This window comes from Octopus sinensis, linkage group LG7 (assembly GCF_006345805.1).
Source record: "Octopus sinensis linkage group LG7, ASM634580v1, whole genome shotgun sequence".
In the NCBI taxonomy this organism is placed as follows: domain Eukaryota; kingdom Metazoa; phylum Mollusca; class Cephalopoda; order Octopoda; family Octopodidae; genus Octopus; species Octopus sinensis.
In genome coordinates, this window is record NC_043003.1 from 73,061,649 (window position 1) to 73,084,461 (window position 22,813).

Genomic DNA, 22,813 nt, shown 5'->3' on the forward strand with positions numbered 1-22,813 from the left:
GTCAGCCAAATCCACTCACAAGACTTTGTTCTGTCCGAGGCTACAGTAGAAGACAATTGCGCAAGGTGCCACGCAGTTGGACTGAACCCAGAACCAAGCGCAAGCCTCTTACAACACAGCCATACCCGCACCAATATATATATATAATTTATAGGAATGATCCAGGGGTATAATTACAAGGTACCTAAATGTTGCTTAAGTGTCCTAGAAAACAATGATGACACCTGTGTCTGATTTGATTTCGGAATAAGAATGTCGTATTTAGGAGAAAATAGGAAAAATTGAAAAAGCGACAAACACTGAGAATGTTATTAAAACATTTATATCTTCATATCTTCAACATATATTTCGATGGATGCATTCAAAATAAGTCCGACAGGAAGAATTATGGCCAGGTATGCATCCGTCTCATCAGGAAAGGTATAAACAACACTCATCAAACAGACATATTTACAGATATAGGAAGCCCTAGAAAATGTGACGTATTTATATGCATATGCACGCACACGTACACCCACGCATATATGCAAGATGCATACATAAACACACACACACACACACATATATATATGTTAATACTTTGACCAATACGAACATGTATGTATGCAAATATATACACACTCACACATACATATGTACATAAATACATACATACACATACACTCATACATATACTCACAGCACACACATAAATACATAGGTATACGTTAATAGGCGTTTACGATCATATAGTTATACACATAAACACACGTTCACCTACAAGCACAAGAGCATACACATCCCAAAACATAGACCCTAACACATACACACACACCTACTTAAGCACATAAACACGCTTGTACACAAACATAGTATACATGCATACAGGAAAAAACCCTGATATATACGCATATACATATATGGAAATCCAAGTAGTGAGGGAACGCTAAATATTTAAAAGTGTCGTTAAGGAAATATACTTCATAGGGTGAGAAAATGAAGAAAAGGGTTAGAAAGATAAGGAGGGGAAAGAAAAAACAAAATAAAAAGGGAGAGAGAGAGAGAGAGAGGTAAGAGTAACGGGCAAAATCGTATAGATAAAAGGTAGGAAGAGAAAAAAGACGGGAAGAATAAATGTTATGGGAAGTAACATAGAAGAATAAAGAAAAGGTAATTTCGCCGAAAATTTTTATTAGGAAATAGATTGATACTATTTTGAAAAATCGAAAGAATATTTTCTTCTAGTGTGTACACCTGTAAACGCGCTCCGTAACTCCTTTACTAGATTATGTTTGGAAAAGAGAATAAAAAATTGCTCTTCCGTACAAAGAGGACAGAAAGATTTCCCTTTATCATAGGGAAAAGGTTTAGATAAAATTTTCCATTCTAAAGAAAAAAGTTTGTTAGAATTTTTAAGGTACCATATTAGTTTACTAAGTCCTGTGGAGTTACGCTTTCGATTTTATTTGAAGGTAGAAAAATGGTTAGCCAGTCTGGATTTCAAAAACGTAGAGGATAATCCTATATAAAAAAGTTTATGTTACCAGAGGTAAACTTGCATTAGTATACGGTATTCATTATTCGGCACTTTCCATTTAGGACACACGTTTTATTAAGCCCACTATTGCAAATGTTGGTTACATTGATGTTATCATTTAATGAGAGATCATCGTTAATATTATTGTTTGTGCTAATAAGGTTACTAGAATTATTAAGAGAGAAATTGCAACATCTTAGAATACGGCTGTTATATGAAGATATAAATTTGTCAGACATTGTTAATGTTAGAGGAACCTAATCTGATACGGTGTGTGTTGAAAATCGAGTGGTACCTTGAATTAATAGGGACGTTTATTTCTATAGCATTACGGGGAGAGGTTGTTTGGGGGTTGTCCATATACAAGAGCTTGTCAGTAAAACCGCTTCTAGACAAAGCATCGTTTCAACCCTATTAAAGATCTCTCTATTGGCCGAGAGATTAGCTAGTCGTTTACTAATGCCTGGAACCTCGTTTCTAATTAAAATGGGGGGATAGTTTGAGCTCTTGTGGATGTATACTGTATACTCGTTAGGATTCCTCTACGGGTAATGTTTTCCCGTACTGAGGTCTAAAGTTACGTCCAAGAAATCGACCGTCGCCAGGTTGGTGGTAACCGTTATGGACAGACCGAACGCCTTAAATATTTTTATCATGTTCTTTACCAAATCCTTCTTGTCCATGGTATGGCCGTTCATATGGCTTAAGATAGCTAGACAGTCGTCCCTATAGAGGGCCGACTTATGTGGGTGGGTACGTCTCTTACATATCAAGACGCATGTATGTATGGGTGTATGTATGTGCATGGGTGCTTATGCGTGTATATGTGTGTGTATGTGAGTATGTGTGTGTGCAGTCATGCGCGCCCATGTACAGATGCACTCACTCACATCACTATACGCATGCACGCAAAACTATATGAGCGCGTCTGCACACCCACATTTAGAACTATATACTTGCCAATTCCGTCCCTTCTTACTTCCCCAACGACCAGACCGACTTCTCGTCTATTTTCTGTCTTTCACTCTTCCACGTGGTCAATTTCTTGTTCGCCATGCGGTATTTCCCAAGTAACTGTTATACATATATCAGCATCACACCATGACACCGCGTGACTTTCCTCGACCAATCGCAGCCCACCATACGGTAATAACGACCAACTTATGTCTTTCAAATTTAAATTGACTGGCGACTAGCGTCGTACTTGAAGCTCACGAGAACCAACGAATTTGAATCAAACTGTTTTAATCCATACATGTAATTCCCAATAAATAGGTTGAGTGCCTTTATTTCCTTTGTCCACTCACTCGTATATATATATATTTATGTTTGTGTGTCTGTGTGTCTGTGTGATTTCAGTACGAATGGTTTTGTGAAACGGTGCCGAGTCTTACAACCTGTAAATAATATTGAGCGTATATATATAAACTTTATATAAATAAATATATTATTTATATAAATAATATTGATCGTATTTATATAATCGCTTATAGCGATTACCGTGCAATGACTAAGGAAAATAGTCTAAAAATGGGGCATATGAGCCCTCGACAGAAAAAGGTAGGATTTCCAATCCGCGTGGAACTCGGACTCACATGCCTTTGTTAACGCCACTAAGTGTGTTACCATTACATCAGCCAATTAGCCTCCCCATTTCTGTCAAATTTAAGAAATATATTAGTTTGTAGTTGTCTTTTGTTAACAAACTTCTATGTGTTGTCGGTGCAAATGGTTTTGTAATACGGTGCTGATTTTTACAATCCTGTAAATAACAATAATATAGTATATATATATATATATATATATATATATATAGTAGTAGTAAAAGAAAAGAGAATTTCGGTTGTCCCAACGTGGTGGATTGTAATGTATATAAGAAAAATAAAAACGGAAAATACGCACACTTACATGGTTATAGTATAATTTTTAATGTATCGACCGGTTTCGCAATCGCTATTCATGATACAATGTTTAATTTATATGAAAATATATTTTTTCTTAAGAAGAAAATGGGTCCATGTTGTTTATAATTAGATTCACGAGTATACACACACACTCACATATAAGGAAAAAGAAGATGGAATTAAAATTGATGAATAACAATTGATTTACACCAATTATCATTTACTAGTTAATTACAAAAAGACAGAAGTTCGACTTACAGCTGTTTCCGTTTGTGCGATTCACAAGTTTAACCACTACCATAATGATAATAGTTATCATTGCACTAACAGAAACAGCTGTCAGTTCGCTCTAACAGAACTAATTTGAAATTCTGTCTTTTTTAATTAATTAATAAATGATAATTGGAATAAATCAATTGTTATTCATTGATTTTATTTCCATTTTCTGTTTTCCTTGGATATTGATAAATTTCTGTTAATTTTTGTCATTACCTATCATTTATGAGCTTTAATACCAATGTTCATGGTCAAATACAGTTAATTCACCAGCTAATTCATAGGATATATGTATCCCTTAGACGGTTGTTATAACCTCTAACTTAATTCACCTATATATATATATATATATATATATATATACAGTGTTGGAGAAAATAATGGAAACACCTTATTATATATATATATATATAGATAGATAGATACACACACACACACACACACACATGTTTAGAATAATAAGGTACTCCGTTTCTAGTTCGAATGTCCTATGAAGATAAAGAAGTTTATTTTCGCGATTCTTTATAGGCACTGACTAGCATCGGAAGCGGAAACAGCCGTAAGAGTTGTTATGTCACATAAATGTTATATCATGTTTTGTATTAGATAATAAGCTTTAGATGTGGTCCAATTAATATGTTTGTTGATCTCAGGCTTTCTCCATTTCTGATTATATATATATATATATATATATATACTTACATGTGTGTGTGTGTATAATTAAGAAATGGAGTTAAAAGCAGGTGTGTCATTCAAATCATTATGCAATCGAAAAATGTGTCGAAGAAAACATTGGTATTATTCCTGAGAGAATGAAATGATGTAAAACAATATAATCATCTCATCAGGGAAAAAAAGAAACAAAACACATCATTAAGCCATTTTAGCCGAATGTGAATACCGCGTATATGATGAAAGGAACGCTGGTTTCTTAATAAATAACTTGCCAGCATTCCCTTCATCATATAGGCGGTATTCACATTCAGTTAACATGGCTTATTGATGTGTTTCGTTTCTCTTTTTCCCTGATGAGATGATTACATTGTTTTGCATCATTTTATTCCCTCGGGAAATATATGTCAGAAGTATAAAGATTTGAATAATACTTGCGTTTATCTCCATTTCTTAATTTATCTATGTAATACAAAATCATATCACTAAACTCTAGAATTTCTATCTTTATAAGTAGGTTGTAACATCCTTAGCACTTATATGAATTTTTGCTACTCTGGTAACTATTTATTCATTTTCCTCTGTTATTTGCATATATTGAAAAAATACACACAGGTATATATATATATACACACACACACACACCTACATATACATATATATACAAAAAACATCCCAGCTTCTGTCTCGGAAGGTATTATACTTGCAAGTTTTGACGTCAATAACCTGTATATCAACATTCCTCATACCTTAGGCCTGGAAGCGGTCAAACACTGGGTGGAGAAATACAGAATATATATTGATGAACGTTTTAGAACATACTTCATTACTCGTCTAGTACAAGAAGAAAACACCTTCAGGTTTGATAATATATACCGACAGGTAAAGGGCATGGCTATGGGTACGAAATTTGCACCCTCATATGCCAACCTAGTCATGGATTACCTAGAAGGTAGACTTTACGAGTAAGTATGATCACTTTGATCACAACTTCAAGGAAAACATCGTGGAAGCGCTACCTCGATGGCTGCTTAATTTTTTGGGATAGACAAAAATAAGTCCTACAAACATTTTACCACAGCGTTAACACACTGCAGCCGTCTGTAAAATTCACAACAGAAACCAGCTACAACGAAGTACCATTCCTAGACATTCACATCAAAATACATATCATCACTGTCACTACAGAATATTTTGAAAAAAGCAGACACACACACCAATATTTAAATTTCTACCTTTGCCACCCCTCACACTTCAAAAGGAACGTCCCATACAGTGTGGCAAGACGCACTGCACCATAGTAACTAACCCACAAATACGCTAAATTAGACTTGATGAACTAAAACACCTCTTTCTAGAACAAAATTAGCCTGTGGAACTTATAGATAAACATAACTTAGACCTCCAAAAGAAAAAGCCAACGAAGAAAGTATCCATTTATTAATACATACAAACCTGGAATAACCAATATTTTCCACGTTACACAATCAAACCTACCAATACTCTTACAGAGCCCCAAAAATGAGAACACTGATGCACAAAAGCTACCTGCGAATAGTAAATGCCTGGATAAAAAAAAACTTACAGAAACAACTTACAAGAGCAAAATTCACATCGGAGAATGAAACAGAATTCTTCGTAAAGGAATGTGGAAACAGCAGATGTGGAATATGCAACAACAATAGCTAAAGATGTATAGATGGGGACACCCACGTAAAATTTAAGAGTGGATTCTTATTCAAAGTAAATGCAAATATGAATTGCAAGATACGAAACTTCATATACTGCATTACTTGTCTCAAATTCAAGGCGAATTAAATTGGCAAAATCTATAATTCCCTTTGCCAAAGCGCAAGAATCCATAGGCAGCACAACCGACAAGAGGAGCTACGGAAAATTCCACTGAACAAACATTTGGAAATATGCGGAAAAAGAAACTTCAAACTCTTCCCCTTCTACAGATATTCAAGGAACAACTCAAACTTGCGAGAAAAATGGAGCTACACTTCAGAAAGAAGTTCTCACTCAAATTAAACGCTTGAAAAAAGAAAACATTTGGAAATATGTGTAGAAAAATTCAAAGTTCCGAAAGATAACGGAATTATACTTCACAAAAAAGTCCTCAACAAAAATTAACATAACTGTATATTTAATTTGTAATTCGACTTATGAAAATTAAATATGAATTTAACTGTATATACATTATTTACATTTGACGGCTATTGTTCTCATCTTGTTTGTTATTAACACAACGTTTCGGCTGATATACCCTCCAGCCTTCATCAGGTGTCTTGGGGAAATTTCGAACCTGGGTTCTCATTCCTAATGTCATCTTCTTCTTCTTCTTCTTCTTCTTCTTCTTCTTCTTCTTCTTCTTCTTCTTCTTCTTCTTCTTCTTCTTCTTCTTCTTCTCTTCTTTTCTTCTTCTTCTTCTTCTTCTCCTCCTCCTCCATCATCATCATCATCATCATCATTTCGATGTTGTTGTTGTTGTTGTTATTATTATTATTATTATTATTATTATTTTATTATTATTATTATTATTATTCGCTGTGTCCATGAGTTGAGCAGTGACGAGCAAGGAAACCAGCGGAGATTGTGGCTCGTTGATTTCTGTTGTTGTCACTTAAAGCATGCAGAACACATGATCCAACTTCTGAACCTTTTCCTTCAAGTGAAGATGCTTCCCTGTAGCAGTGCGGGAGCATTCCATTTTCTCTGCCAGTTTACTTGTTGTTTGACGAGTATTTTCGTGCAAAAGTTGGTTTAATCGCTCTTCATCGAACTCAACTGGACGGCCAGAACGAGGTGACATGCCAATCAAGAGCGATTCTTTCAGCTATGGCACCCTCTCCATACACAGTACAAATGTCGCGAGCAGCTTTTGCGACCTTAGAACCCTGATTAAATGCAAAAAGAAGGAAGTGTCGTTTTTCTTAACTTGACATTCCATTTTAATGATCTGAAAATAAACAAAAATTAACTAATATTAACTAGAAAAAAAACAAAAAAAAACAAAAAAAGAACAAAATAGATTCCAAAATGATTCAAAAATAGACTTATGGAAAAAAAATAGATTCCAGAATTTAAAATCACGATAAATTTCAAAATTTAGAAAACGGCGGTAACTTAATTGCCAACCCAATAAATGACAATCTGATATGCAGTCTGTATCATATTCTGTATTCCTCTCTCTAGCTCTCCTTTTTTACTCCGTTTTCTTCTGACAATTAATAATGTTCTTTCTCTCACCTTCTATCTTAATCAAGGCATCTCGCCACCATAGTGTGTCTATATATGTTTATGATCACATATCAGCATAATATATTTTAGTTGGTAATCATACGCCTGAAGTTGACGCGCGATAAAGCCATCAGTATACACACACAATTAAACGCTTGTAGACATACATACGAACATATATATATTAATTAAACAAGCACAAACACACGTAACATATATACACACACAACCACATATACACACACAAATATATAAATGTTTGCAATATTAATACATCCAATTTTATATAAATAATATATATGCATATGTGCCTATATATGTATATATACATATGTATATATATATATGTATATACATACATATATATATATATATATATAATATATATATATATATATATATCTATATATATATATATTATATATATATATAATATATATATATAATATATATATATGAGAATATAAATGGATACACACATATATTCAGAGATGCACAACATACACATATCGATAAATATAAGTGTGTATATAAACGTTTCTGTATATTTGTAAGTGTCTGTGTGTTTTTGCGTGAAATAACGTTGCTAATCAGACGTTTATATATAGAACGTGATACTGTTAGCTATTAAAAAGGGTAAAAAATATATATATTGAACGAGAAACGAAAAAAACAAAAAACAAAAAGGATAAAAACACAAGACAAAACAAAACAAACTATTGAACTGTTTACAGAGAAATATTGTCCTTCTCCATAACAAATAGCACGAACGGCAAAACTATCTCATTATAAAGTGGCTTGGTTTGTAATTAAATTTCTTTTGGAGGAAAATATTGACGAAACGTTCCGAACCTAATAGCCACTCTCTATTGTGCATATAGTTAGGACACACACATACATATATTTGTGTGTATTTGTCCATGGTTATTTGATATAGGCATATGTGTGCATCTGTGTCTGTGTCTCTATATGTATATTACTTACTTATCTTCAATCTTTTCTCGATACTTCTATATTAGTTTATACGTGTCTACCTCTTAACAGAAATCATAAACTTATATATATATATATATATATATATAATATATATTATATATATATATATACATGTGTATTAGTTCTGGTATTTGTACGGAAAAACAAGTCTTACGCACACAGATGACAGTATTCCATGATTCAAGAATTAGAGAATGCCATATTCTTTACTTGTTGCCTTGTTTACAGTGTTAATTGTTTATCATGTGTCTAGCTTCACTCACTCGCTAGTATTTTTCAGAATTAAGTTAGCCACTATATATAATATATATATATATATATATATATATATATATTATATATCCTCGTACGCACACACACACGCGCACACATGCACGTGTATATATTTATGTGTACACATATATATACATATATACATATGTACACACACACAGGCACTTACACACATATATACATGTATATTTGAGCGTGGATGTATGTAAGTATATGCGTTTCAGGAGGATATTTACAACAATATGTGATCTAGGTACAAGGTTCATATAAAAAGATAGGAACTCACTATTATACAAAACCAACGCCTTCTGTGCGCAAAAAGACGGTGGTCTTTTCGTCGATGTTTCAACATATAAAGCTGAGGTAGAGATAAGGTAGAGCTGTGATTGAACTGTTGTAGAGCTGGGGTGTCTGATGCTCAGTATTTCATTCGCCATTTGCAATGCTACTAAACTGGAGCACCAATAAATCTGCATATAATGGGGCGATGATCTCTTTCAGTATGAATTATTATATTAAAGACAGATTTGGAAAGCATCTAAAATAGACATCTAAATATTTTGGTTTGAATATAACTGATAACTTTCACGCGAGAGTTAACTTTGCAAAAAACAAAAACAAAAACAAATCGAAACACTAGCTTAAAAATAAGAATAGTCTATCACCAAAGAACGCCGAAAGTGAACATTCCATAAAACTTCCAACCACTCAATGGCTATAATTAGGAACCTTGTGGTTGGAATAGAAGAGTCTCTGCTGTATCATAGTATAAATAGATATTCAATCAAACAGATGCTATATTGATGCCATTACTAAGAAGCCCTCACCGATAATGTAGCTTATTTAGAAAAGTCTCCAGCAACCCACAGCCGTGTAAAACAGACAAAGGAATGTAACCTAGTTTAATTTTCCATACAATCATACAAGTAATTCCCTGACTCTAAGAAGACATTTGCCACCTTAGCATAAATATTAGTAATTCAACTACTTATTTAACTGTTTTATTACATCTCTCACATCGGATACTGCTGCAGCAACCGCACTTAATATAGTCTATACACCAACAGCTAGCAAGTACCTGTCGAAATCTACCCAAATGTTTGCTTAGGAAATCCCCCTCCTCCAAGAACGTCCTACTCCGAGAAACAATAACACTCGGTTGGCATTGAAAGAAATTATACGAGACAAATGGCAAGCATTTTATATGGTGACGATCTATACGATTCTTTTAGATCGTTTGGGTAACCACCCTTGAGAGCTATAAACGTTGATTAAGTCTCTTTTTCTGTTCAAAAGCAGTGCCCCCAGCTGCATTCGCAGTTCCATGTCTAAATATGCAACAAATAGACGGACTATGTATATACGGTACGTTGAGAAAGTTAAATGGTTAGTATTCTGCATGTTCTATTTCTTGTTCTAAATGTACTTCACATGTAACCTTTCCGAGTCTCCTAAACATTATTTACGCATACGTTATAAAATAGGAAACTTCTAAACCACTAGATGCTTTACGTCCACCTGCCTCTCAACTGGATCTTAAAATCCATGCCTTGGTCATCTAGATTTTCGCACAATAAGTATATGTAAATAACAAGACAGTATTTTTACTACCCAAAATTACATATTACACACATCAAATGGTCATTCCCCAATCTTGGTGACTGTATCTTGCATTCCCACAAATAAACTTACCTCATTTATGTGTGTTTTGTTTCCACATCAACACGATACACAAAACCAACATTCCTTCCAACTAGTTCTCTATAATTAGTCTATTTCTCCATTGCTTGTACACATCTGCTAAGTGCATGCCCCACTTAAATCATATAACCGAATGAAATACATCTCGGTGTAATTGCCAATTATGACAATCAACCGAAACCCGATAACTACATTCCTCTCCTTATCCTCAACAGCTATGAAGGTAATGGAAAAAATATACTATGCCACGTTAAATTTCTTTCCAGCAGTGTGGTTTCCAAAGAGTCCGACTCACCTTAAACTTGGTTATCTATATCATGTATTAATGGACAGGTACGTTTCTGAATGTACTCGAAAGCAGCGTGGTTGCCATCCATGCTGTTCAACCCGTATTAGTTAACACCAACGTATCTAATATGAAAAAATGCTGTCAAAGTCACCCAGTTCTGTGTAACTAACTCCCTCTCAAATGAAGTATTCGTCAAGGTTTGGTTATATCTCTAAATGTTCTTATGTTCATCATTTATTTACTTATATTTATTAAAGACACACACAAGTTATGCAGAATAAACTTCTCCACTTATTTTTATGCAGATGAGTAAACTTCTTCACATCTGTTTCAGAAAGACATCTCACACAAAACACAATTGCCGTGAATATTGTTATGACCCTAATGAAGAGAGGATCCTTTTCCTAATACGCGCACTGAACCAATATCAACACTAAAGTCAAATCGCTGCATATCAGACAGGCAGTTCATCTGTTGCAGAAATCCTAGAAGCAGCACATAGAAAGCACTGTTAAATTCATTCCACCTTCCATATTCCACTATTGCTGATGATATTTCCTGACGACCTGATAGATATTCTGCTACACAGATATCGGTAGCATCAACACTCTACACTGCCTAAGAATGATCTCCACTAAAGTGCAGCTCACGCCACTGGAACAATACTATATCGAACTAGGTTGACTGGTGTATCTAATTAGCTCTTAGAACAAAACCTATCCGTCTGTGATAAAATGTGTATGCACATACACACATAATCATATTCATGTACACACATATATCCATGTATATGGTTCCGTGTGTGTTTTGAGTATGACTTTATATATATACTCACACACAAATATGTATATATATATGATACTACATATATGGATATAACATTACCGATAAGTAAGGAGATTTCCATCGAGTTCACGAGGTTCCGCGTTGTCCGCGGCATCAGGATGATGTAAAGCTTATGAGTGTCATTGAGTAAACTGAAACTGTTTGGAAGCCAGGGGCTATATTAAGTTCAAACGTTACTCTGGAACACTCAACCACATGCATGCTGATCCAATGAGCACTTGAGTCGATCGAGCAACTGTATACCGATGGCGAAATTGGAAGTCATTTATTTACCTCCGTTCATATGTTGTGTATAAAGGCTTTGCTTACCTACAAATACATATGTGCGTTTATATTTACACACGCCCAGACTCAGGTACATATATAACAAAGTAACACCAAATATATAGTGCGTGTGATTTTATTGGCTAAACTGGCAAAATGACCATTCCGAAATATAACAATATCTATACATATATATATATTTGTACATATATATATATATACATATACATACATATATATATATATATATATATATATATATATATTATATATATATAATATATATATATATATATATATATATATACATACATACATATATATATATATATATATATATATATATATATATATATACTTTTATTTGTTTCATTCATTTAGCTGCGGCCATGCTGGAGCACAACATTTAGTCGCACAAATCTACCTCAGGACTTATTCTTTGTAAGACTAGTATTTATTGTATAGTTCGCTTTGGCCGAACCGCTAAGTAACGGAGAAGTAAACACATTAACATCCGTTGCCAAGCGATGGCGGGGTGACAAACGCAAACACACAAATACATATATACGACGGGATTCTTTCAGTTTCCGTCTACGAAATCCACTCACAAGGCTTTGGTCTATAGTAGAACACACTTGCCCAACGTTCTACTGAATCTGGAACCATGTGGTTGGGAAGCAAGCTTCTTACCACACAGTCACTCCTGCACTGATGTATATATATATATATATATATATATATATATATATATATATATATATATATATATATATATATACATATATCAGCCCACGTATTAGCATATAAATTTCCTTTCATTATTCCCAAGTAATTTTCGTGGTTGAAACATTAGGGATGTGTGTTTTATATAATGCAGAGACATCATGAAAATATGTCCTGCGCATCACACATAATACAAAGGGCAAGCTGAAGGTTAAGGAAACGTATTCTGAAGTGTATAACTTTGAGAACGCTAAGTAAAATAATATCTTATATTTGTATGTATGTTTGTAGTCTAACGGTTAAAACATTATCCGAATCATAAAATATATCGGAATAAATATACCAGGTTACGCAAAATATCAACACAGAAGACAAAAATGAAACGAAAGTTTAATTCTTAATTCTATACTTAATGAGAAGTTAAGAAAAAGGGATTATCGTTGATGTTTCAAAGTAGAATTTTCTTTAGAATGTTAGATAGTTTCGAAGTGTAAAGTTTCGAAGTAGAGGAAATAAATAAATAAAATGCGTGAGGAACGGGGGAAGAAGTGTTCTATGTGGTGTTGAAAATGACCGGAAATTGCATTGCAGAAATGGATTTTCACGTCTAAAGCAGCATAAATTGTATTTGTAAGTTATGCATGTGTATGTGTGTGAACAGGATATTATAGGCTAATATGTATAATTGTGTAGCTGTGAAATGAATGTTTGCGTGTATGCGCATGCATGTTCTTGATTTTTTTTACAGTGTAATATATAATTAGCTTGTTATTTCCAGTGTTAGTTAAACTTTGTTTGTGTATGAATATATATATATATATATATATATATATATATATATATATATATATATATATATATATATATATATATATATATATATATATACATGTGTGTGTATGTGTAAGTATAGGTTGACCGTTGTATGCATAGGTGTGTGTGTGCAATATAAATGTATGCATCTATCTGACATATACATTAGTAACTCGTTTATGGCACTGTGAGATTATTGTTTCGCATGTTTGTGGAGGAAGTATTGTGGCAGTGATACGTGAGTTGTGTAAGTCTGTGAGTTTGCGTACGCACACGCGCACACATATATATGTATACACACACGCACACAAACACATATATACACATATAAACACACCCATATATGAGATAGTGACTCCATATATAGACCTTAAACCTCAAAGTTGTTCAAACAGAAATAGATAAAATGCAATACGTTCGGTGGAAGCTACTCAAATAAAATTTAATAGAACAACAGGAATTAATTACCAACAACCCTATTTTTAATTTAATCATTTCGTAATTAAGATTGAAGCTTCATACAAGTATATTGACGTATTATGCTCTGGGACACGTCTGTATCAACGATAGTGTATGTATTCGGCCGATACAGTTTATGAAAACAACAGCAGTAATGTAGAATTAGTTAATTAAGCACGAAGAGTAAGAGAAACTTGCCTAAGGAGACAATGGAAAACATGCTGTAAAATACTGAGGTACAACTATCTGTCAATAAGTATTTTTGTACAATTTGAAGGTGACCTTCTCCAACAAATATTTTTTTATATAAATAATTTGGTAAACGTAATGCGCCACCCGGCTTGAACGCCCTTTTCCTTTGGTTCCTTTAACGGCGGTCATTCTGCTTCAAGTATTCTGGCCATGTTTTTTCTTTGCAGAGAATTTGTTCCATTCCTCCTGCTTGTCTCTGAGACTCTGGCCATGTTTTCTCTTTGCATATAACCTGTTCTTTTTCACCAGCTTATCTTTGAGATTCTCAAAAAAATATACGGTTTGGGTACCGCCCTTCCCTCTAAATAAACGCAAAAGGTAGCGAATATTGCATTCGCTATCATGTGACCAGAATAGTTACTTGATGCTTTTCTACACAGGAATTTTTTCAATTGTTCTATGAAGCCTCATGTGGATTCCTAAATTGTAGCCACTTGTAGATTATAATAAGTTTCCTCAGTATCCAGATTTTATATTAGTTTGTTTAGCAACTGTAAATGTGAACTCTTTATCTTGTCACGTCTAACGTCAATATCTTAGTTAACTCAGATAAAAGTTAGGTAGTAAGGTTAGTAAGGCGAGATATAACTGACTACTGTATGATACAAACAAACTATTATTATTGTTGTTATTGTTGACTATCATCACTCATTTCACATCCTTATCTGGGCTAACTTATTGTCAAAAACATTTCAGCCAGATTATGTGTGTCTGGAGACACAATTAATCCACCTTTATTTTATGTGCCATTCCCTCGACTCGGTAAATCAATCAGGGCAATTTTGATAGCTAAACAAGAACAACAATAACGATGTCTACAACAATATCAATATCTCTATACCGAATCGAAACTATGTCCCGTTATCTATCCAAAAATTTGCTCTCCAGGGATAACGAATGAGAAAAGAGATTATCATGCAATAGAAATAACATCGGTAGTGTTATGCAATGCAAACTGTATTGTTATATAATGGAAATACAACCAGCTTGATTTAGAGTTTAAAAAAAGAATAACAACATTGTCTTGATCCTGTAACTAGCAACGACTAAAGTAACCTGAGTTAAAATTAAGCCAATATAATATCAGGAATGCTTTGAAAAACCCTACTAATTTCGAAACTCAATTGTTCCAGACAGAACATAAAGGATAGTTGCTGTATTTCACGCCTTCGTTTTACTTTAATATGTTATGAATATTCATACAGGTGGACGGTGATAGACTCTCATTGTTCACTACATTGCTTAGTCGGTATTTTACCATAAATTTAATACCAACTAATCAGCACCCAGTTAACTCGAATGTTCGTCGTCTTACCTTCCTGACTAGCAACCTGTTCATTATACATATTTTTGACCATTTCGGAACAAGCTAAAAGACTAACAGGAGTATAAGAAGTCGCTTTAATAAAAGTTAACACTGCAAGGTGGTTGTATTTCTAATAATACATGATTAAAAAATAGATAATTCCATATGTATATAAATTTATAATTTAGAATAGGTTGGTAAACAATAATTTCGAAATAAATATGATGATATTTCCTTGTTGGAGAAACAAACCAGCATCTCTTGTTCATTGGAAAACTTGTGATAAACGTCAAATGGATCGGATTGTGTTATCTGTGGAATAATTTTTATTCTCAAATGAAAAAAAATCGAAAGAGTTTTAATGATATTCAAAATTTTATAAAGATTGATTTTGGTATAATTTAGTTTCTAAATGTTTTCAAAGTAACTGTTTATTGCTAACATCTCTTCCTTTTTTTACATCACTTTTATCCTGATTATCATGTCTGGATGCGTCAAGGGTAGCAGATGCTTAGTAATTTGAAACGTCAAGTATTATTGCAAAGGTCTGTTTGACACCTTCAAAGGCATCACCAATCTGAACTTCTGATGCTTGGTTTTCCATGGTGGCATCAAGTGCATTTCGGGTTGTATATTTGAGGTAATTATCTCAAATACTTATCGGATATGTGAAAATGATCAGCGCCCTTTTACTCCAAACTGGTTGACAAATAATTGCTGAACTGCTTCCTGACCAACATCAATCAGTCCACCTACTGCCGAGTTATTGGTATCGACTACAACTAAAGCTCTAACAGAAGATATGGCATTTAGTTATGTGGAGATCTGTCCAGTGCCCCCAGAATGATGCACACTAAGTTTTCAGCATCTGTGATGGCTTTGGAAATGTGAGTAACGAAAGTATTGTCGTTCCACCTCACATCTTTCCACGGGGTCACGAAATCAATGTTGTTGACTGGAGACAATTGTTAAGCTATGGGTTGATGAAGTAGAAAGCCATATAGAAAGCCATACGTTCAACAAGATCTCACAAAGCCTATGTGACCAAAGACTAGATGTAAGACAATTTTTACGATTACCAAACTTGTGACCTCCAAACTCGCAAGATTCATATCCTATGGACTACTACATTTAGGGAGTTGCTGAAATTGATTTCTTCACTATACCATGACTTCACTGAAAAACCATCGGTATCCTGCTGATACCTGAAAGGAATGAGGATTATTCAGTGCAGGAATGTCAACGATTCCGATTCCGCATGGAAGTGGTCATCGAAACTGAAGGTGAATTCATAAAATAATGTTAAAAGAAAACTTATTGAGAACATATGCACAACTTTTATAAAAAAAAAAACATACATTTAGTTTTTGCTATATTAGAGTTCTTTTTATTAACTTACCAAATATGTTCTCAAATGTTTCTTGCACAGGGTATATACGCCAGTTGCGAGTAGAGGTTAGGGTTAGGGTTAAACGGTATTCAGTTAATCGAAATCAAGTGGGGAATCCGTTATGAGATAAATCTTTGTTCGCCATATCATTCAAATTCAAACCCTTCTAAAAAATATTTAAATAAAAATGAAAAATGTCTCTATATAACCAAGTTGGCTAGAATGAAATTTTAATACCCCCTCCCTTTAATGTATCTATATTTAATACAATTGATTAATTATTCATCAACAGACTCAATTTTAACTTTGTGCAAAGTAGTCATATTTATTTTTTTGATTATTAATCATTTGTACTGTATCACTTTTTACTATTTGGCATAAAAATAACATTGAAAAGATTGGAAACTATAAGTAGAATTTACTAATTGATGAGCTTAAAATGGCATATGTATTTTAAACTTAAGCGCAATGTTATTTTCGAAGACTTTTTTTTGTTAAATGTGAATGAAAACTGATAATATCCTTTGCAGCTAAACTCAGATCTAAAACCACTATTTTTTGTACTTGAATTTGCATTTAAAAATGCTGATTTTCATCTAAAATCCTCCATCTAAATATGGTTTACTAAATATATTTGGTTTTAGAATATTGGAAAATCGGAAAATCATTAAAAATATTAAAATTCCTAAAGTAATTCAAAAATTATAAAAGCACACACACATCCAGGTGAAAGTAACTCGAAAATACGACTGGATAAAAGCCGCTTAAAACTTGGAACCAAATCAACGCTACCTTTCTTGTCTGCACTTTTACTGAAGTTGATTTCCATACCAGGTCGAGTCCAAGTCTTTTCGAATTTTCAGTGATGATTTTTGGTAACTTGTATCTTCATGTTATGTAATTAATTTGATACAATTTTTGCAATCGCTGCTGAATCGTGTGTTCTTCATTTTCATTTATATATGTAAGCATTAAGCGTTTATTCTTTTTATTTTAAAGCTTTGATAATGAGTGGGGTGAATTGCAATTGAAGTCATATTACGCTACAAGTGAAAAAAGTGCAAGGGCAACGGAAAAAGAAATTAACGATGTGGACATGAACGTACGTGTGGAATAAAACGGGGTTCAGATGTTTCAAGGAAAGTGTTATCAGCCTTAAGACGAACCAAAGTCAGGGAAACCTGTTGTGAAAAGGAGACCTTCTGTTGCCCAAAATTGTTGAACAATAGCCAAGGAAAAGCATACCTTTCATAAAGCACCATCAATCGACATCTCCTTAAACTCGACCTTGTAAACAGGGGCTATTGAGAAGGTCTTCATAAACTCCCCGTGAGCAGGGTCCACGACATGCGAACATTTGCAAACAAATACTGGTAGATCCCCTAGATGACACTTATTGGCGTTACATAGTAACTAGGGATGCAAACTGGATTTATTTTAGTAATGCTATACGAAATCAATGGTTGAGTTTCGGCCAAACTCCAAAACCTGATTTCAAACAAGGGCCATTTGAACAGAAGGCCATCTGGAAGAGCTAAATGGAATTTCGATAGAGTGTTGCACTTTGAGTTTGTCCCAATGTTTATGTTGTGAAATCTTAACCTTATGCTCAACAATTGCAGCAAGTATAAGACACTTTGAAAGCCTCCTACCCGGCACTGGTAAATCGAAGACGCGCAGTTACCCCGCATATAATACCAATTTGAGGAAGCGTAAACACGAGGAGCTTCAGGGGCTGGAAATGCTGATCCACCCTGCCGGAAGATATTTTGAGGAGCTAACACTTTTCGTATATAATTTGATTTAACTATTAATTAAAGCTTGAAATACGAAAAAATATTAAACTCAACCCGGTTAATATCAATGTCAAACGTTAGTAGGGGTCACTGTCAAAAGTGACGACGTTTTACTTCATGAGTTTCTTTGTGCTGTATTGATTTTTATGCAGTCTTCAGTATTAGCTTTATCTCATTTAGATATTTTCGGAATAACTGAGATTATGTTGGTTTAATGAAATTACAGGACATCACATTCTTTCCGATTCGACCACTTTTTTGCCTTAATATTTTCTACTGCTCCTATTTCATCTTAGTTTATATATTTTATGTAAGAATTATTCCCCAACATGATTGCTACAAATAGCACATATGTGGTTTCAGGCGATTTTTACACCTTTTTTATATAGCAATAACTTTTTCGAGGTTTGTATAATTAGATTTCTTTGATCCGGGTCTTTTATTTAAGAACAATAGTAACAAATATAGTTAGGAAATGATGAAAATCTACTGTTTAGAATTCACATCTGTGTCTTATTTTCTTGTTTCTGAACATATATTTCATCGTTACTTTTTATTTTACCGATACCTTTTCCAATATAATATCCCAGAATATAGTGGTAGATCGATCCATGTAAGCAACTGGTACTTAATTTATCGACCCCGAAAGGATGAAAGGCAAAGTTGCACACACACACACACACACACACACACGCACGCACACACACACACACACACACACACACACACACACACACACACACACACACACACATATATATATATAAATAAGCAAAAACGGAAGACAAACCACTCAGGATGGTCAGCAGTATCGATTGGATAAAAAACCCAATTAAATGACTACTAAGTGCCATAAAAAAAAAAGGTTTCTAATTTATTGAAATTATTTTCGCTTCGAGAAGAAAATAAACGCCTAGTGATAACTGAAACAGAATCCAAATGAGAAGGAGAAATAATCAAGAATTTCTCCTGAATTGACTTGTCATTAACGAAAAGATTTCACCTATACACAGGGGCTGGGGTAGTTCTGGAAAGGAATTTCTATCTAAATGGGCGAAGCGAAGTGCGTTTCTCTAAATCACGGATTTATTTTGTAGGTATTTAGTATAAGTTTCTTTATGGTTTTATATTTCTATCTAATCAGTCTATTTATCTACTTACTAGCTGTCTAGCTGTCTATTTGTTTGTTAAGCTAGCTACCGAGCTAGCTCTGCTAGCACACACAACCTTGTATATATATATGTTCCTTTACTTATTTTGGTTTGTTTACTTGTAGCTTTAACTTTAATGCAAGATGGAGCCAACCTGAACAAAATAATTTGTCAGGGGAATAATATAGCCGAATTTACGAAGCTAACAGTATACGCCGCAGCAAATTTTAACGATGAACCTGAACTTAAAATAGTTTGTAACCACACATCATGTGAAACAAGTAGTTGGTGGTCTGCCAGAGTACAGATAGACTTAATCATCAACGATACGATTGTACAAACTTCCCTGACCTTCTCATCTGATACATGCTCGGTTTCTAAACAATTCAGCTGCTTTTTGTCCTCCGATGACGATGAATTAGTAGATTCGAAAACGTTTACTATCATAGGTAAGGTATTTTATATCTATCACATAATTCCTGTTTCCTATTACAACCCTTAGGTATTTTATTGGGAAGTTGCATGCAATTATTCCCATCTGTATTATTGATATTTACAACGAATTCGCCCATCATTAGAAATATATGATGCTAGGGCCACTTCTACCCCTCATCATCAGCATTGTAATCATTGTCATCGTAGGTGTCAGAACTACTCATCAAGACGATTCTTCTTTCCATCATTGCCATCATCAACAATCCAACCAAGCAGTCAGGAATATAATTTTCAACAATATCGACTGAAGAATTATCTGTACGCAAAATAAAATGTATGGATTCATACGAAACTTTGTGATATATTTTAAAACGTTTAAACAGTAAACCCCTACATTGAAGATAGTCGTCATTTTTGTTTAATCTCAGATCAGCGTCGATCGGGAAGTCATAGGATTAATGGTATTCCAACCGTCAAAATCATTTTCTTTCCCTTTCAGAAGCAGCGTATCTTGGAATCGTTGATCGAAAGCCATCTTTTAAGATGTTAGGATATAATATAAAAGACATTTCAGTACTATTCCCGGCAGATCGAGTAATAGGCGTTTATCTCCTCGATATCTCGAAGTAGTTTTCTCGATGTCTCGCCAAAAGGATTCTTCGATGGAGCGTGAAGTTAGTTTGTCAAAAATTAGAACTCTGAATGACAAATGAATTTCATTTTGCATCACTCGAAAAAAGAGGATCTTCTGCAACTCACACAACATCGCACACATACCTTCCATGAAGATAATGTTACTTATAAACTGATGGCATTTTATTTTCCAAGTCTTTCACTCATCAAATCACATCCTATATTCCACACACATATATACTGTTTTCAAATTTTGGCACAAGACCAACAATTTCACGGAAGAAGATAAGTCGATTACATACAACAAACATCTTCCGCAGCATCGATATGATTTCATCTTTTTTCTTCTTCATAGGCTCTGTCACGCAACATTTCGGCACACTCTTGAAACAGCTGCATGAGAAATTATGTAATGTTACTCTCTAAAATTCTTAGATCTCGCGTAGATTCTCTCTTCAGGAATGCGATATTTCCTGACCTTGTTGGTTTAAGCAGTATTATATTGGAGGCTTGATAGTTATGAGCTTAAAACAAATTAGCATTATACTAATTCCATATTGCTACCATACTTGATCACAACAACGATATCTTGTAATCTTTTGATATCATCTGTATACTAGATCGCTTTTGAAATATTAGTAATGTTTGTATTTCTGTTTGAATGGCTGTGCTGAGACTCGTCTATACAAAGGTTGCAATTACTAAAAACAATAGTAGACATTAGAGAGACCATGAATTATTTAATTTCTCTTAATACTTACCAATGGCTGAAATGATTGACAATTGTTTTTTAAATATATCTAAAACTAGTTTTCAATCATTCCAACGAGACTATGATCACTTAACATGTATTATATTATCCCACTTTTCATTTCTAGAAACCATTGCTAAGTGTAATTGTATCATTCAATTATGAATTGAGCCACACTTTTGACTCCCAATCGTGAACTGAAATAGAATTATCTGAACAGAAACTGTTCTGAATGTCACTTCCGAAAGTTTTAACATCTTCAAGTTCATCATTATCAGCTCATTTAAAATTGCTCATATACACCTCCTACTCACGCACGCACATGCACATACACATATACATTAGTGACAAACTGGATGAATGAATTCTCATTGCCGAAGTGGTGGTCATATGCTCCATACTGCTTATGAATTAAATGTTTCACTGGCACAAGATGTCCAAGGGAGGTAGAGGGAAGGTGAGATGTGATGAGAGGTGTGGGAGGGAGAAGGACATCAGAACCTCAGAACTGCTTGAGAAACTTCACAATTTTTTGGATGCAGACTGTCGTGCTTTTAGAAAGACTATATGCATAGAGTCTGTAGAGTCTGTAGTTGGTGTGGCGACTGTGCACAAAATTATTAATGAACATCTGAAAAACAAAATTTGTGCAACGTTTGTTCCCAATGTGCACAGTGGCCTCTATCTTGGTAACCAACTAGTTTACAGAGATATGTATCAAAATAGTCATTTACTTTCAGTCCAGACCTTGCTCCCTGTGATTTTGGTTGTTCCCCGAGCTGACACAGAACTTAAGGGACATTCGTTTTGAAGATGAAGGAAGTGGTGACAAGGTTTTCGAACACCTTCACTTTACAGGAGCTCGATAGGGCCTTCACAAAGTGACTGGAATGCTACAACAGGTGCACTGATGTCAGAAGATCCTTCTTTAAAGGTGTCTAGATCTTTGTACTTTGAAATTAATGAATACATATCTTGAAAATGTTTGAATACTTCAAGATATACCTTGTACATGTCTAATTTAGTGAATTTTCATATGAATTTCCACAAGAGAGGTGGTTTGTCAGAATGGTTAAGCTGTCAGATAAAATTCACTGCCGAGCGTTTTTGTGGCCCTTCGTATG

General features: G+C 34.1%; 1 protein-coding gene across 4 annotated transcripts in view; it reads left to right on the forward strand.

The window, feature by feature from the left end:
* LOC118764280 (uncharacterized protein PB18E9.04c-like) overlaps positions 1-22,813 on the forward strand; it is a 161,314-nt gene that overhangs the window by 97,249 nt on the left and 41,252 nt on the right. For 3 of the 4 annotated variants that reach the window (XM_036504840.1, XM_036504839.1, XM_036504841.1), the window contains one exon: positions 19,996-20,319. In XM_036504840.1, the coding sequence (XP_036360733.1) occupies positions 19,996-20,319 (324 nt within the window). Of the gene's footprint in view, positions 1-19,995; positions 20,320-20,804; positions 20,951-22,813 lie in introns of those variants that run through there. The other variant, XM_036504842.1, reaches the window with a different exon arrangement.